The sequence below is a fragment of the Mytilus trossulus genome, chromosome 4 (genome assembly GCF_036588685.1).
Source record: "Mytilus trossulus isolate FHL-02 chromosome 4, PNRI_Mtr1.1.1.hap1, whole genome shotgun sequence".
In the NCBI taxonomy this organism is placed as follows: Eukaryota; Metazoa; Mollusca; class Bivalvia; order Mytilida; family Mytilidae; genus Mytilus; species Mytilus trossulus.
The window spans coordinates 68,798,918-68,817,709 of record NC_086376.1 but is presented as its reverse complement, the minus strand read 5'-3'; the positions used below and the strand labels follow the sequence as shown (position 1 = coordinate 68,817,709).

The 18,792-nt window shown below is 31.1% G+C and overlaps 2 protein-coding genes across 4 annotated transcripts in view; one reads left to right on the top strand and one right to left on the bottom strand.

The window, feature by feature from the left end:
- LOC134715825 (basic proline-rich protein-like) overlaps positions 1 to 1,380 on the bottom strand; it is an 87,862-nt gene extending 86,482 nt beyond the window's left edge. For 2 of the 3 annotated variants that reach the window (XM_063578310.1, XM_063578311.1), the window contains exon 1: positions 1,213 to 1,379. In XM_063578310.1, the coding sequence (XP_063434380.1) occupies positions 1,213 to 1,287 (75 nt within the window). In that variant the 5' untranslated portion in view covers positions 1,288 to 1,379. Of the gene's footprint in view, positions 1 to 1,212 lie in introns of all 3 variants that reach the window. The other variant, XM_063578309.1, reaches the window with a different exon arrangement.
- Positions 1,377 to 18,608, top strand: LOC134715827 (protein MAK16 homolog A-like). Its single transcript, XM_063578313.1, has 10 exons — positions 1,377 to 1,494; positions 4,605 to 4,651; positions 10,417 to 10,526; positions 11,322 to 11,454; positions 13,113 to 13,196; positions 14,341 to 14,395; positions 14,701 to 14,775; positions 15,397 to 15,531; positions 16,276 to 16,341; positions 18,401 to 18,608. The coding sequence occupies exons 1-10, from the start codon at positions 1,480 to 1,482 to the stop codon at positions 18,560 to 18,562; spliced, it is 882 nt and encodes a 293-aa protein (XP_063434383.1). The 5' UTR covers positions 1,377 to 1,479; the 3' UTR covers positions 18,563 to 18,608.
- Positions 18,609 to 18,792: the final 184 nt, after the last annotated feature.

Sequence of the window (18,792 nt, the reverse complement as noted above, 5' to 3'; positions counted from 1 at the left end):
ACAGGATCAAGTGGACATATGGTTCACCAGTTATATTTTAAAGTCCACCATGTTTTCTGCTGAATTAGATATTCAGTATTTTGTTTCTAAAGAATATACTAAATTGAAATGTTGAATTAAGCAGGAATGTATTTTTAAGTTTTGTATTTCATTTGAACTATATTTGAAGCAACATTTAGCTAACAAGCAGACTTAGTTTCAGCTGAAAAGTTTAAAGATGACCAAATTGATTATCTGGGTTAGATTGGGTGGTTTTGATGGTTTTTGTTTTTGTTTTTTGGGGAGGGAGGGGGTGGTCGGAGAGGTTGATGAATAGCTTTGTCTTGTCTTTACTAAAAAATAAATAACTTTGCACAAGAAAATACAAACACAAGCAAACACAAATGAACAAACATTAAAATGTACAAACAGAAATAATAGCAGATCCATGGTGGAGAGGGGGTTTCAGGAATGGCACTGGGTACAACCCCTTTTCTAAACTATCAATGTTTTTGAAAATGACATTATCCTGGGTTTGAACCCTCATTAAAAAAAAATGGCTGGATCACAACCCCCCCCCCCCCCCCCCCCCGAAAAAAAAACCCACCAACCCCCTGCTCCTACCCACAAGCATATCAAATGGCCTTAGCTAAAACAATGTCCCTAAAGATATGCCTCAAGAGCTTTCCTTCATATGTTCATTTTGATGTATTTTTTCCAGTCTGAATCTGAAGCTCATCTCAGTGGCAGATCCGGGGGGTCCGGGGTTGGAACCCCCTTTTTTGGGGGGACGATCAATGCATTTGAATGGGAGCATATAGTTGGAACCCCCCCCCCCCCCCCTTTTACTCTAGGTTGGGAACCCCTCCTTTTTAAAATGGCTGGATCCGCCACTGCATCTTAAAAACAAAAAAGCCTGTCATTGCTACTCTTGAAAGTGGGTCTCAGTGGGGTCTAAGCGTGACGCGGGATTGCCGATTTTTTGTAAGCGTGGCACGTGAAAGTCAAATTATTGTGTCGTGAAAACGGGAAATGAGGTCTTGCGGGACCCGGGAAATGACAAAAAAAATGAGAATTGCTTACTAAGATAGTGTAAGCGGGATACAGGAATCTGACAAAACAGTAAGCAGGATCCGGGATCAGAGCCCCCCAATGAGACCCCCTTGAAACTTATTAAACTTTTTTTTAATTTCCAGCAAAGTTAAAATTGTATCTTCTGAAAATGTTGCCTACCTCTGCCAACCAGTTACAAACATCATTAATGGTGAACCTCATCAGCTGGTTATAATCTGGTAAAATACGAGACATTTTTTCTTCTTTAGACACTTTCTGAAGTTATTTCACTTCTCTTTTCCTTTCAACTTCCTTGTCTGTATGTCTCATGCATATTCATATAAGAAAATAGTTATCTCCCTTTAGAAACTAAAATTTCATTTCCTGTTGACAATTTTCACGTGGTGGAACTTTTAACATGTTTAGTTGTACATAAGGGCTATAAAAATGCAGCATGATGATGTAAGAAAGCCATATTTAATCCCTTTCTTTTAAAAAATATTGATTTAAGCTACAATTATGAAAAGGCCAACCGAAATAGTTCTTTATAACGTTTTGTTTCATTCCAAAAAAAATGCACCTAATATTTTTGTCAAATTTTGTGTGTGTGTAAAGTACAGTTCTAGTCCAAAATTCAGAAAGATTGCTCCTCTGTATTTTACAAATTCAGTCAAAAGTGCCAATACACATCCATACCCATACCCCTATGGACAAGTCAAAAGATGTTCCAAAAACCGTAACTATCACGTTGCACCTGGCCTAATCACTCTTTCCATATCAAAATCAGTTAAATTAAAGATCCAAAAGTTTATTTTAGCTCTCTTCTTTCATTTTCACCAAAGAAAAGCTAAGAAATGTATGAGAAAGGGAAAGAAAAAATACACTATATTTAAAGAGAACTATATATGTATAGACATTAGACATTAGACATTAGACATTATTTATTTTTCCAATCATGGGCCCTTGTCAGGCAAGATACAAAAACATCATAATACAATGATTATATAAACATTAGTGAAATATACAATAAGTAATACACAAATAATAAATTGATAATATGAGCAATGTAGGATATAATTATAGTAAGAGACATTGAGTGCAATGAGGCCGATTTAATATTAAAAGGATATGATATTAAGTTTATTTTAAAATACGTAAAAACTAAAAAATAGCAAAAATAGAACCGGGAATATAGTATCTCAATCTGCAGTAGTTCTCCTCATGACCAGTGCACAGTAGTGAGGGACTTCATCACAACAATGCAAAGGTCATCAAGGGGGGATCCTTCAGAACTAGCTACAGATACATGAGATTACTCCAATAGTGATTCTCCTCATGACTAATGCACAATAGCAAGGGTTAACATTGCTACTGGACAATATTCATCAAGGGACGGTGCTCTAGAACTCACTATGGAGAAAATATAAAGTTCAAATTACAAGTAGTAGAGGGAAATAAATCCCATTAAAACTTTTCATATTTCTTAATGAACATGCATAATTCTGATAATAAATTCTCATCTTCATTATTCATTAACCATATCAGTTTTTGTTTAGGGTCAAGATATTGAAAATTCTTGCAGCAATTATTTATCATTGTTATCATGTCTTTCCTTTGATCTGATAAACTATCACAGTTAAAAAGAAAATGTGTTTCATCTTCGACCTCATTACTACAACATCTCTTACATATTTTATTGTGTCGGGGAGTATTACTATATCTACCTCTCTCTATAAGTAAATGGTGAGCAGATATGCGAAATCTTGTTAGACTCCGTCTATCTTCAAATTTTTTAACAATATCAAGATATTTTTCACAACCAAAATTTGATTTAAACGTAACATATGTGCAAAGTTTTCCTTCTGAGTGAGTTTTGAGATTCTTTTCCCAATCTTTTAACATGGCAATTCTTAGTTTTCTGTTGTCGATTGGTTTAGCCATGTCTGAGGATATTTGATAATTATTAATCAGTGAAAGAAGTTTTTCAGATGACATATACCATGATGGTTTCTTTGACTCATACAATTTCTTTGATTCTATAAATGCATTATATAACAATGGAAAGTTAGTGTCTGACTTTTCTAATCTGTAATAGTATTTAGTCATTGCTTTAATCATGTTAAAATATATTGGTAGTCTTCCCAACTCAGTTAATACTGCAAAATTGGTGCTTTTTTTTGGAGCTCCAAGAATAAATTTACAGAATATTCGTGGACAACGAAAAGTGGGATCATTAATTGTTGTCTTGGGCCTGTACTTATCATTTATAACTAATACATAAATCATAAATTATTTGGGTAAAATTGGAAGATCGAAAGAAAAATAAATGTTAACAAGCTTGATTATAAAATAACAAGCAGTTATTGATAAAACACTTAAAATGATGGGAAGGTGAGTACTTAGGTCCTCTGACTCCGTCTCGTTCAGTGCCATGGCCTATCTTGGAGACAGGGTTAATTTTGTGATCTTGTCAGCTCCAGTAGGTCTATTTACCCTGGTTCGAGTCTGGCTTATGGCATGTTCCCCCGGGAAAATACACATTTAATATTATCGCTAAATATGTTGGTCATTTCTGGACATCGCAAATTACAGTTGTTCTTGTAAAAAAAATTACTCTTCACATTAGAAAATATCTACATGTAACGCCACAATGATAAAGTTCAACAGACGCAGATTCTCTGGTCAAGCAGAACAGATCTCAAAATAGCAATAAGAAGTATTTCTTTTAAGAGAAATCTATCCCTCTATGATTAACTTACATGAGTAAAAAATAAAAATACATGTTCCAAAGAAAAAAAAACTGCATGTGATTTTTTATGAATTATTCAATATTGATAAAATTATACAATCAGTTCACTACCAATACTGATTTAATCATTTTTCATTTGATGTTTTCCAAAAATTTTAGCATTGTTCCTACTGAAATTAGAATTTTTGGTTTGTTTTGTTAAGTTATTCTAGAACACATTTATGAAGGCCTTTAAATTTAAACATCATCATTTTCCAGTTTTGACTTGTCAAACACACCAAAAACAAATTTAAATAGGAACAATGTTGAAAATTTTGTCAGAAATCAACTTATCCCAGTGAAAACAAACTACACAAGGAACAATAGCTTTAGTATTTTATTCATTCAATGAGACAATAGATCTGCCAAAAGTTTAAATACATTTGTAGATTGACTATTGAATCGGAGAAGAATCTGTGGAAAAGTTTCATTTGTTTCGCAATAACATTGACTAGTTACACATTATAAAATTGTATACAATGTACTGTAAATTCAGAAATTATTTGGTTCATTTATCATTGTGATTGTTGAAGAATGGTAAACAATTTGAGATTTATTATTGCAATTACAGAATAATCTGGATGCAGGTATTATGTATGAGATATCAAAATGCAAGTTCTTATTATTGTGAGACTCGCCCAGCAGAAGCCTAGTCGCATTATTCGCATAAATTAAAAACTTGCAATAATTGCTAAATTTACAGTATTAATTATTTGTAGCATGAATGATCAATGATGTTATGAAATAACTAGTTTTTCTAAAAGAATTCTTTAATTAATTGCAGGTTATATGGAGTATTATAAATGGATCCTTCTGTTCATTTAAAGTAAAGTAAGTAACTTATTTACAATAGTAGATATATCGTACATGTATGTATACAATTTGATTTCTTTTCCTCACCCTCCTACAGTTTTTATCTCAGACTTGGGAACCCAGTAAAAGAAATACAAAGGAATAAAGGAGGTACTTCTTTTCAACTTAAAAGTTTTCAACCAAGATCCCTAATACTTCACAGTAATGTTGTAAAAATGTTTTAAGTTGTGCACCTACAATTATGTAATTGTAAAGAATTATAAACAGTCTACATTAAAAAAAAATTAAAGAAAATAAAGGAATTCAAAATAAGCTTCAAAGAGCACTTGACCAAAAGTTATAGTGTGGCTTCATCAGACTCATTTTTATACGACCGCAAATTTTGAAAAAATTTTCGTCGTATATTGCTATCACGTTGGCGTCGTCGTCGTCGTCCGAATACTTTTAGTTTTCCCACTCTAACTTTAGTAAAAGTGAATAGAAATCTATGAAATTTTAACACAAGGTTTATGACCATAAAAGGAAGGCTGGTATTGATTTTGGGAGTTTTGGTCCCAACATTTTAGGAATTAGGGGCCAAAAAGGGCCCAAATAAGCATTTTCTTGGTTTTCGCACTATAACTTTAGTTTAAGTTAATAGAAATCTATGAAATTTTGACACAAGGTTTATGACCACAAAAGAAAGGTTGGGATTGATTTTGGGAGTTTTGGTTTCAACAGTTTAGGAATTAGGGGCCAAAAAAGGGCCCAAATAAGCATTATTCTTGGTTTTCGCACAATTACTTTAGTTAAAGTAAATAGAAATCAATGAAATTTTAACACAAGGTTTATGACCACAAAAGGAAGGTTGTTATTGATTTTGAGAGTTTTGGTCCCAACAGTTTAGGAATTAGGGGCCAAAAAGGGACCCAAATAAGCATTTTTCTTGGTTTTTGCACCATAGCGTTAGTATAAGTAAATAGAAATCTATGAAATTTAAACACAAGGTTTATGACTATAAAAGGAAGGTTGGTATTGATTTTGGGAGTTTTGGTCCCAACAGTTAAGGAAAAAGGGGCCCAAAGGGTCCAAAATTAAACTTTGTTTGATTTCATCAAAATTGAATAATTGGGGTTCTTTAATATGCCGAATCTAACTGTGTATGTAGATTCTTAATTTTTGGTCCCGTTTTCAAATTGGTCTACATTAAGGTCCAAAGGGTCCAAAATTAAACTTAGTTTGATTTTAACAAAAATTGAAACCTTGGGGTTCTTTGATATGCTGAATCTAAAAATGTACTTAGATTTTTGATTATTGGCCCAGTTTTCAAGTTGGCCCAAATTGAGGTCCAAAATTAAACATTGTTTGATTTCATCAAAAATTGAATAATTGGGGTTCTTTGATATGACAAATCTAACTGTGTATGTAGATTCTTAATTTTTGGTCCAGTTTTAAAATTGGTCTAAATTAAAGTGCAAAGGGTCCAAAATTAAACAAAGTTTGATTTTAACAAAAATTAAATTCTTGGGCCTCTTTGATATGCTGAATCTAAACATGTACTTAGATTTTTGATTATGGGCCCAGTTTTCAAGTTGGTCCAAATCAGGATCTAAAATTATTATATTAAGTATTGTGCAATAGCAAGTCTTTTCAATTGCACAGTATTGTGCAATGGCAAGAAATATCTAATTTCACAATATTGTGAAATAGCAATTTTTTTTTTAATTAAGAGTTATCTTTCTTTGTCCAGTATAGTAAGCAAGAAATATCTGCATGAATTTTTTTTAATTGGAGTTATCTTTCTTTGTCCAGAATCAACTTAAATCTTTGTTAAAAACAATATACAATGTATAATTATTCACTTTTTACTACCAACTGATAAATTTAAATAATCTTTACCATTCAGTGATAACAAGCAGTTTTTTTACATCTTAATATTTTATGATGTATTTAAATGAGTAGTAATTGTTACAACTCCATTAGAATATTTTAATTGAAATTAGTTTTGGAATAAGGGAAAGGGGGATGTGAATAAAAAATTGGGTTCAATTTTTATACGACTCGTCGTATATTGCTATCACGTTGGCGTCGTCGTCGTCGTCGTCGTCGTCCGAATACTTTTAGTTTTCGCACTCTAACTTTAGTAAAAGTGAATAGAAATCTATGAAATTTTAACACAAGGTTTATGACCATAAAAGGAAGGCTGGTATTGATTTTGGGAGTTTTGGTCCCAACATTTTAGGAATTAAGGGCCAAAAAGGGCCCAAATAAGCATTTTCTTGGTTTTCGCACTATAAATTTAGTTTAAGTTAATAGAAATCTATGAAATTTTGACACAAGGTTTATGACCACAAAAGAAAGGTTGGGATTGATTTTGGGAGTTTTGGTTTCAACAGTGTAGGAATTAGGGGCCACAAAAGGGCCCAAATAAGCATTATTCTTGGTTTTCGCACAATAACTTTAGTTAAAGTAAATAGAAATCAATGAAATTTAAACACAATGTTTATGACCACAAAAGGAAGGTTGGTATTGATTTTGGGAGTTTCGGTCCCAACAGTTTAGGAATTAGGGGCCAAAAAGGGACCCAAATAAGCATTTTTCTTGGTTTTCGCACCATAGCGTTAGTATAAGTAAATAGAAATCTATGAAATTTAAACTCAAGGTTTATGACTATAAAAGGAAGGTTAGTATTGATTTTGGGAGTTTTGGTCCCAACAGTTAAGGAAAAAGGGGCCCAAAGGGTCCAAAATTAAACTTTGTTTGATTTCATCAAAATTGAATAATTGGGGTTCTTTAATATGCCGAATCTAACTGTGTATGTAGGTTCTTAATTTTTGGTCCCGTTTTCAAATTGGTTCACATTAAGGTCCAAAGGGTCCAAAATTAAACTTAGTTTGATTTTAACAAAAATTGAAACCTTGGGGTTCTTTAATATGCTGAATCTAAAAATGTACTTAGATTTTTGATTATTGGCCCAGTTTTCAAGTTTGCCCAAATCGAGGTCCAAAATTAAACATTGTTTGATTTCATCAAAAATTGAATAATTGGGGTTCTTTGATATGCCAAATCTAACTGTGTATGTAGATTCTTAATTTTTGGTCCAGTTTTAAAATTGGTCTAAATTAAAGTGCAAAGGGTCCAAAATTAAACTAAGTTTGATTTTAACAAAAATTAAATTCTTGGGCCTCTTTGATATGCTGAATCTAAACATGTACTTAGATTTTTTATTATGGGCCCAGTTTTCAAGTTGGTCCTAATCCGGATCTAAAATTATTATATTAAGTATTGTGCAATAGCAAGTCTTTTCAATTGCACAGTATTGTGCAATGGCAAGAAATATCTAATTTCACAATATTGTGAAATAGCAAAATTTTTTTTAATTAAGAGTTATCTTTCTTTGTCCAGTATAGTAAGCAAGAAATATCTGCAATAATTTTTTTAATTGGAGTTATCTTTCTTTGTCCAGAATCAACTTAAATCTTTGTTATATACAATATACAATGTATATTCACTTTTTACTACCAACTGATAAATTTAAATAATCTTTACCATTCATTGATAACAAGCAGTTTTTTTACATCTTAATATTTTATGATGTATTTAAATGAGTAGTAATTGTTGCAAACTCCATTAGAATATTTTAATTGAAATTAGTTTTGGAATAAGGGAAAGGGGGATGTGATTAAAAAATTGGGTTCAATTTTTCTCATTTGAAATTTCATAAATAAAAAGAAAATTTCTTCAAACATTTTCTTGAGAGGATTAATATTCAACAGCATAGTGAATTGCTCTAAGAGAAAACAAAAATTTTAAGTTCATTTGAATACATTCATTCTGTGTCAGAAACCTATGCTGTGTCAACTATTTAATCACAATCCAAATTTAGAGCGGAATCCAGCTTGAATGTTGTGTCCATACTTGCCCCAACCGTTCAGGGTTCAACCTCTGCGGTCGTATAAAGCTACGCCCTGCGGAGCATCTGGTTCTCATTTGAAATTTCATAAATAAAAAGAAAATTTCTTCAAACATTTTTTTGAGAGGATTAATATTCAACAGCATAGTGAATTGCTCTAAGAGAAAACAAAAATTTTAAGTTCATTTGAATACATTCATTCTGTGTCATAAACCTATGCTGTGTCAACTATTTAATCACAATCCAAATTTAGAGCAGAATCCAGCTTGAATGTTGTGTCCATACTTGCCCCAACCGTTCAGGGTTCAACCTCTGCGGTCGTATAAAGCTACGCCCTGCGGAGCATCTGGTTATATTATTAACCGGATTTTTGCGACAAAAATGTCAGTTATTGATTTGGGGATGCTCAGCCGGCGGGCGGCAATCAAATGTTGTCCGTGCATTAACTCATGAACCGTTCAACCAAAGCTTTTAAAATTTAAATATGTTGTTGCTGACAACTAAATGAAGGTCAAGTTCAATAATGGCGATTTTGACTTTTACCATTCAGGAGTTATGGTTCTTGACAGATTGAAAAATGGAGTTTCCAGTCGTGTCCGTGCATTTACACATGAACTGTTCTACCAAAGCTTCCCAAATTTTAATATGTTGTTACTGATAACAAAATGGAGGTCAAGTTAAATAATGATGATTTTGACTTTTACCGTTCAGTAGTTATGGTTCTTGAAAGATCGTAAAATGGCTTTTCCAGTCGTGTCCGTGCATTTACACATGAACTGTTCTACCAAAGCTTTCCAAATTTTATTATGTTGTTACTGATGACTAAATGGAGGTCAAGTTCAATTATGACGATTTTGACTTTTACCGTTCAGGAGTTATGGTTCTTGAAAGATTGAAAAATGGTGTTTCCAGTCGTGTCCGTGCATTTTCTCATGAACCATTCAACCAAAGCTTTTCAAATTTTAATATGTTGTAACTGATAACAAAATAGAGGTCAAGTTCAATAATTATGATTTTGACTTTTACCGTTCAGGAGTTATGGTTCTTGAAAGATCGTAAAATGGTGTTTCCATTCACTTTGTTGCATTTACTCACGAACCATTCAATCTAAGCTTTTCAAATTTTAATATGTTGATACTGATGACAAAATGGAGGTCAAATTTGATATTGACGATTTTCACTTTCACCAATCATCAGTAATGGTTCTTGTGATATGGCCAGGACACAAATAAATGTTAATAAATCCAGTTTGCTGTCTTTGTGACAGCCTCTTGTTTATCATATTTTTATATAAATTATTTTATATGATTTTTTTGTCATATTAATTTGTGTGTTATGGTTTTTTTGTATGTCGAAACTATAAGCCGTTTTCATGAAGGGACCCCATTGGAAACAAGTTTTAGAGCTTTCAGGGGTTAAAAATATCAGCGAATTTTTTCATTTACTTAAGGATACTTCACTCATAATAATGCAAATATATTTTACCATATAGGTATTAGAAATGTCTTTATGTATCGTATATATTGTGTATAAGTTTGCAACTCAAATTCCATTGACATAGCATACTGTGAATTTATTATCTAGATACCAATTTTGGTGGATTTCATGGTTTATAGTATGCATGAAACAAAAACATTAATTCATATGTTAAAACAAAAATATTTTTCTTTTATATGCTTGTATGCATGTAGACTGTGATAAATAAACCTAGGAAATTTATAAGCCATGTAAATATAGTTTTTCCTTAATCCTTGAAAATGTATACCCATAAAAATAAATAAAACCATAGTAATTTACCTTTGAATTCAAATGTTGCAGACAAGGATGATTTTGTTTGGTTGGATGTCTGTCAGTGTTAACCTGTGAAAATTAAATCTTTATTTTTTTCCAGGGCAAAGACACAAAAATTTTGTAGGAATGAATACAGTTTAACAGGATTATGTAACAGATCGTCTTGTCCTCTTGCCAACAGTCAGTATGCAACAGTACGAGAAGAAAAAGGTAATTCACAGTTACCAGAATTGTACAAGAGACAATTTATTGTCAGAAATAACTAGTTTTAAGATTTGTCTATGTATTAGGAACTAGGATTTATTTAATACAATTATAAAAATCCTTTGTTGTTGCAAATGATGTTTCCTTGGGACCTGTAGCAGAGTAAAATAAACAGATATTTGCAACAGTAGCACATAGTTTTACGTAGACCAAGCTGAGAATACAATTAGCTTATCTCAGGAATTAACTCAAAATAAAGAAATAATTCTATTCTAGTCAGTAATTTGGTGTAAGCATTCCATGTATTAAATATTCTGTGAAAAATACATTTACAGTTCTATCTTAAAGGTATGCCTCTAGCATTTTACGTAAACACTAAGTATTTATGTGGATTTGTGTACACTTCAAATTTGACTAAATTAGGAGGAAAAGAAGGTATTAAGGTGAGAATTGGCATCTTTCCTGTAGCCAAAGATATATGTATATTAATTAAAAAGTTTATATAGTTTTTCATCCAATCTGATCCATCAATAAATGTACATAATTGCAGAAGAATAGTTATTTTTATCCTAAAAATGTGTCATCCTGAACATGCATGTAATATTTGCCAAAGGACGTTATGCAATCAATCTTTTGTATGGTACCAACTTTCATGGTTCTTTCTTGAACTTTTTGTTGATATGTCACATTATACACAATGTCAGTGCTCCAACAGTATCTAAAGAATACAATAACTCGAAGCTTGTAAATCTTATATATACATTTACACTATTGTTTATATGTTTGAATGTTTGTATATAGGTATCTGTTATCTATATATGAAGACAGTTGAAAGAGCAGCTTTTCCTGGAAGATTATGGGAGAAAGTTAAACTGTCCAGAAGTTATGAGAAAGCATTAGAACAGATAAACCATCATTTAATATACTGGCCAAAGTAAGACTACTTTAAAAGGGTTGAATGCTTCCTATCGCAGTTGTATTAGTATGTAAATGTGGTGAACACATATTTTATCTATAAGAAGCCTGGGATGTTTTGCATAATACTTTGCATTATTGTAAAAAGTAAAATAACAAAATACATTTACTCTGAGGAAAATTTGAAAAGGAAAGTAAAAAATAAGTAAAGTTGCAAGGTTATATCACACCTGTAGTTATGGATGTTGTATTGGGACAACAAATAATGTATCAAATTGCTGTCTGAATTCATTTTCACAAGCAGACCAACTGGTATTATTTTTTTTAGCTTATTATAAATTGCCTGAGGAAAAAGTTTTTAGTATAAAATGAGCGCAGTGGAATAAGAATAATGCTTACCATCCAACTTCTGCTATTTAATGTCTATGTAAAGAAATTGAAATTAAATAATCATCTTTATAATACAAGGCACTGGTTTAAAATGTCTGACTTTGAAATAAAAACTTCTATCCTAATGAAGTTCTATAAATGATAAGTTCTTACAATTATTTGGTTAATTAATAATTAATAATAATAATAAATATTGCTTTGTTTTCTGACAGGAAGTTATAATGTATTTATCATTTAAATAATGTTTTTCTACAATAATTACTGATATGCTGGCATTGAAGGGAAATAATTTTTATTCTGTCATTGGACAGAAACTTTAATAAAAAAAAATACTAGGCTGATAATATTGTATGCCAAACATCCCATCAAAAACAGATTTCAATGTTCTTTTAAGAACTAAATAGAAGTTTAATTTAATAATCATGAAAATAATGTTTAAAACAAATTACTTATATATTGACAATGTGAAGGAAGTTGATAGTTGACAGAGCAAAATTCTGCTGGTTATAATGTAAATTATTAACCTATATCATTAGAAGATAAGCCAAATTACAGTTACGCAATAGCTTCCGGTTGAAAAACAATTATTGACCAATTAAACAATGATTTGAACTAATAATTCATAAAATTTATGTTTAATAGGGTAGAAGTGTTTATGTCAAAGTTAGACCTTTTAAACTAGTGCCTCATATTATACTAAGTCATTATTTTGTTAGAATTTCATAGCAAAGTTATTAATGTAATAACTGAAGTTGAAAGGTATATATAAAATTGTTTTCACTGCACTCACTTCTCACTATTAAACAACTACAGGGAATTCAAACTACAATTCGGTAAAATATTTAAGCAATTGCCTTATTATTAAATTAGCACCGTCAGTGTATTATGCTCTGTATACCAATACAAGCGTAATATTTCAAGTACCTGTGTTGTGTAGAGAAAATTTTCAGATTCTGCAAGTTTTAATGAAATAGCTTGTTATTTTATGCCAATGAGTATAAATTTAATCCACCTTCATGTATTGTGGAAGAGGCTGAAAGAACATAAAAGTTAATCACTTTAAGTCACTGTTAGGCCTTCAAAACCCATATACCTTACAGTAAGCTTTATAAGGCATTAACATGACAAAATGTAACAAAATACAAACAAGAAACATCCAGTCATAAATCCATGTTATTCTCAAGAAGAACTATTACATTTTCTCTTGATATGCACATGCATGTAATATGTACCACTGTACTCTAATATAGATTGACATTTACATGGTTTTATTTTTATTTTTTTCAGATTTCTGAAACATAAATGTAAACAGAGATTTACAAAGATTACACAGTATTTAATAAAGATAAGAAAACTCACATTAAAAAGACAGTAAGTATTTATTATGATTAATCATAATCCAAGATGGCTACCATGGCATATATACAGCTCTTAAAAGTTTCTTATGAATTAGAAAAAAATACTTTAAAAGCTAGTTTTGACCACTACAAGTCTCACTTCTTTCTATAAAAACTTAAGATTAAAATTTATCATAATTTATACTGAAATGTTAATGTTGTAAGATTTTATAAGAAGAGTGCCTGTAGTGTTCTGTCTTGTTTGGTTGTTCTTGCTGATTTATTTAATGCTCTTGGTAATCAAAGTCCTCCATCCTACCTTTATAGATTTGACCAGTTGACTTAACTTAAACTCTTTGTGTTCCAATCCCATACCCAACATAAGCTTTCTGTGGTCTATAAGCAGTTTAACTTTTATGTTAAGGGTCTGTACAAATTACGGCTCAGATATTTATGTAGAATGTTCCAAACAGAAGTTATAGTTTACAGCCTTTCCTTAGAGGTAGTAGCTGAGTTCATTTACCCTTCTAAATAACAGGTCTCTACCTACCACCATTAAGTATTAAGTTATCAGATTAGTTATTAAATGAATGTGTAGAAATGCTCTGTTTACTATTAGAAGCACCAGACCACACGAAAGAAATATAACAAGTTTTTGTTGAGATTTTTTTTCTACTCATAAATTTCTATGATTTATCTCCCTTTGATCTATTTATACACAATTGTCAGACTGAATTCTTCTCATTTGAAACCACTCGGTCGTTCTAAATAATACTGAGCAGCAACAATGGCCTCTAGGATCTTTCATAGATACTCCTCTTTTTATTCAACTAGGATTCTGATTGGTCTGATTTTGAATCTTCAGAAAAGAAAATACAGGCGTAAATCCTAGGAGGATACATCTTTTATGTTTTGAGTGTTTTTGTACAATATAACCTTTGAATTTGTGCAAGTGTAATTTTTTCTCTTTCAAATCTTGTTTTGTAGCATTTAGATAGAAAGAGGAATCCTACAGGAACGATTTGTCTAATTAGTTGCCTTATGTATCTAAATTTGTAATACATAACATAGGGTGGTATAAAAAATGCTAGTTCAAATCTTCAAGTCCATGCATCCATGTATAAGTAGTTCAAATGATAACATATTAAAGAAACATATGATGTTATCTTTTTTTCCAGAAAGAAATTAGTCCCATTAAGTAGGAAGGTAGAGAGAAGAGAAAAAAGGAGAGAGGTAATATAAGATACAGTTGAATTATCTCCCTTATAGAACTAAAAAAATATAACTATGTATTATACTTCTTCTGAGTTAAGCTTTACAAAATAAAACATTCAAATGAATTGAATAGAAGCAACTTTAAAAGAATGTTTTTGTTAAAGTACATGCCTTGAAAACAAGAGTGCTTTGCATGGAAATTATTTGGAATTCAATTTTCCTGAATATTTCTTAGATAAATCTAGAGACATTACACATTTTGTATTATTTACCCATGCCAACTTATGATGTGCTTTGTTATTCATATTTCTGTTTAATTTTAGGAAAAAGCATTGGTAGCAGCACAAGTAGACACAGCCATTGAAAAAGAATTATTAGAAAGATTAAAACAGGGAACAGTGAGTATATATCTTGCAATAATCTCTAATTTATAATAGAATGTAATGCATTTTTTTAAATAGACTTATATGATAAGTTATTCTCCCAAATATTCAATTGGTAAATTAAGAATCTGAAAAATTAAGATCTCCAAAATTTTAGCATACTTTGTTGCCTCAAAATTGCATAATCTACACCCGTGTAAAAATATGTTTTTTTGTATGATAGTTCTTATTAGTAGCTCAATGATATTAAATACTTTTAGATAGACATGGTTCCAAAAAGGCACATGCACATGTGGGGATTAAAACTGATATAATTATTATATCTATATGTCAAGAGTTTTGATATTGACAATTTCTTGACACATGCTTTCACATTTTGATATCTTTACTTATAGTACGGCAATATTTACAATTTCCCAACACATGCTTTCACATTTTGATATTTATACTTATAGTACGGCAATATTTACAATTTCCCATACACATGCTTTCACATTTTGATATCTTTACTTATAGTATGGCGATATAAACAATTTCCCAACACATGCTTTCACCTTTTGATATCTTTACTTATAGTATGGCGATATATACAATTTCCCAACACATGCTTTCACATTTTGATATCTTTACTTATAGTATGGCGATATATACAATTTCCCAACACATGCGTTTGACAAAGTGATTGATGAAGAAGAAGTAGAGAGTGAATCAGAGTCAGAGACAGAGAAAGACAAAGAGGATGAAGAGGAGATGGAGGAGGAAGAAGAGGAGGTCAGTTATATATTTTGAATAGTTTTTTCTATATAAGCTTTTTGCAAGTTTATTTAGAAACAAAATGATTTTTATGCCCCGCAATTTTGGGGGCATCACTTTTACCGTTCTAGAGTTATGCCCCTAAAATATGAAAAAATTGCTGAATTTTTAGTTTCCATTCTCTAACTTTAGATTGCCTTAACTTAATGTTATGAAACTTATACACAATGCTTGTTATTAAAAAACACAGATCAAGTTTGAGTTTGGTGGCGTCACTTTACCCACTCTAGAGTTATGCCACTTTATAAATGGAAAAATAACTGAATTTTTATTGTGTTCTGTAATTTTAGTTTGCTTCAACCAACTGATTAAAACTTTTTAAACCCAATGCGTATACCACAAAACACAGATCAAGTTTGAAATTTGGTGGCATCACTTTAACCATTCTAGACTTGTGCCCCTTTATAAATGGAAAAATTGCTGAATTGTTTAGTGTCTGTTCTGTAATTTTAGTTTGCCTCTACCCAATGTTATGAAACTTAGACACAATGTTTTTTACCACAAAACTTGGATGAAGTAAAATTTTGGTGGCATTAATTAAACTGTTCGTCAGTTATGTCTCTAAATATATTTATATGATGTGCAAGCAGGGACATTCCCCATTTATTATGCATTAAAACCTAAAAAAAAAAATTTAATGTCAAATCGATGAAGATACTTCCCTGTCAATTTGATTAATATTGCTACCATTTCTATTTATAGACTGACGATGAAATTGAGTATGTGGCAGAGGATGAAATAGAAGAAAGTGATCTGTCTGATATGGAGGTAATTTATACTATATCAGTGTTAAATTATTGATAGAATGTTTGATATTAATGCACTCGAATCTTAACTTGCACAATATGTCTTAATAACTTTTAAAACATCCAAAAAGCAATGATAAACACGATATAAACTTGGATACTCAAAAAAATAAAGATGGTCAGTGAATCAAACAATCTATGTCAGGTGCATCATGACAAAAGTATAGATGATCCTATCACTGCTTGTTTGAGAGACATAAACTTGGGAGTATAGCATAGTGAATTGATTATTTTATGTAGCCTTTTTGACTGACGCAATGACCAACTTATTATGATATATTAACCTATTCTCCAAATTGCATATTTACACATGTTAAGATGATCGTACTACAATTGGTTACTTATGTAAATCATGATACTTAATATTATCTAGATGATGACCTAAAATTCCCTCCAAAACGAAAATTTCACAAAAGTTAAAGAGTTGAATCTTTAGTTTGACCAAAACTTATCATTGTTTTATTCTGGTTGCTGGTGAAACAAAGTAAAAGCATTTTTTTACGCAAATATAAACAGATAAATTAATTATCTCAATTTATTTTCATCAAATTTCTATTTTAACCCTTAGACTGCTGCATTGATTTCTATTGTACTTTTGTGTAATGCTGAGTAAAATTTTAATCACGGATAAAATAAACATGTTCACTTACAATTGCTGCATCTTTGTAAAAATTGAATATTCATCAATAAAAGTTATATAAAAAAGAATTGTAAGATTCTGTATTTTTTATTTATTTTATTTTTGTGTGAGTCTCTGGTCATTTTGTACCTGTACAGGTGCGAATAGAGGTAAACAAAGGTAAACTTATTTTTTCATGTTTTATTAAACAAATCCATCAATGTAAAAGTATCCATGACTTCAGAATTGAACCACTATTATAGTTAAAAATCTCTGTTAAGAACTAAGTTCCATTGTGATTATCAAAACATAAAAGTTTCTTCTCAAACCAACGGCCTTTTTTATGCAAATATTTTCCGGTATTTTCCTCCAACTTTCACTGCGCCGACTTTTACTTCCATGTACAAATGTATTTATACAACAAGTTCATTGTTAAAGCTTTCATCAATATATAATCTTGACAAACTTAAAGTTCGGGTCTATCGATGTCAGTCAATATTGATTCACATTTGAAGGGCGAAATGATAAACATCGCAAATCCTGTTTCATGTCATCCATTTTGAACAATGATGGGGATCCCCGTAATTCTCGCTTTAAAAGTCTTCTGTTTGCAGTTTTGATAGAATACTTCTATTTATGTCTATTATATCTTCGGTTCTCGTCCAAATCCTTTTAATCGGCCGCCACTGTTAAATCGTTATCATTGAAATACTTCTGAACGAGTTGGCCATTTCTCCAAATAATGTCCGCCATTTTGTCACTTTTTTCATAAAAAATTTTCACTTTCGGTTTATTGCTTATACCTGATTTAAAGTCAAGAGACACTCGAAAGAACGCAGATTTTTAACCAATCAGAATCCATACAAGTCGAAACTGCCGCAATCTCATGAATATTGGCTCTGCCCATTCCATGGTAACTGTGTAAACAAACAAGTATGGAAAACGACTATAGTCGCGAGTAGCAGTAGCGGACTGACTTATCGGAACGACAATAGTCGCGCGTAGCAGTCTAAGGGTTAAGATATCAGCTGTTTGACGCAATATGAAGCCTCTTTTAACCCATTTACTGCACTCACTCATCATAAAGCTTTTTACATGTAACTTAAGCAGATATTTTATTGTATCATTATGCAAAAAACTTAATAATCAGTACATAGCTTGCCATTTTAATTTAAAGTACTGACTACTGAGCCCTGAGCAAAATTATATGCCAAGTACTACAGATTTAAATTACACTTATTATGCCACGATGTAGCTTTTTCATTTAGTAGTTTACTTTTAAAATCTTATATACATGTAACTACATAGTGTATAAATATCATATTGTTACATTTATATGCATAATGAACATAAATATAATGAATTTCGTCACAAAGTATACCAATGTGTTTATTTTTTTCAGGATCGGGAAGCTATGTTTGCATCTGACAGTGAAGAAAGTAGCTCTGAAGAGGAGACAAGTAAAGCCAAGGGGAAACGTCCTAGAAAACGACCTAAAGTGGAAATAGAATATGAACATGAACTTGATCAACCCTCTACATCAAAAATGAAAGTGAAATCATGATTTATATGATGTGTTTTTGTCTGTAAATAAATATTTGTAGAAATTGCTTTATATTATTCAAGGAGATAGACTGATAGTTTAATTAACCAAAAAAAAATCCATAAACTCAATCGTTTATGCTATTTACTAATAGTTACTGCTGGAATGAAAATCAGAAAATGAAAAAGTATACTGTGAAAGTACTTTAATTCGTGGGTATCAATTTTCGTGGATTTAGCAATATTTACATG

Coding starts and splice junctions, on each gene's coding strand:
- LOC134715827 (XM_063578313.1), top strand. Junction 10,527..11,321: donor AACAGTACGAGAAGAAAAAG/GTAATTCACAGT, acceptor GTTTGTATATAG/GTATCTGTTATCTATATATG. Junction 13,197..14,340: donor AAACTCACATTAAAAAGACA/GTAAGTATTTAT, acceptor CTTTTTTTCCAG/AAAGAAATTAGTCCCATTAA.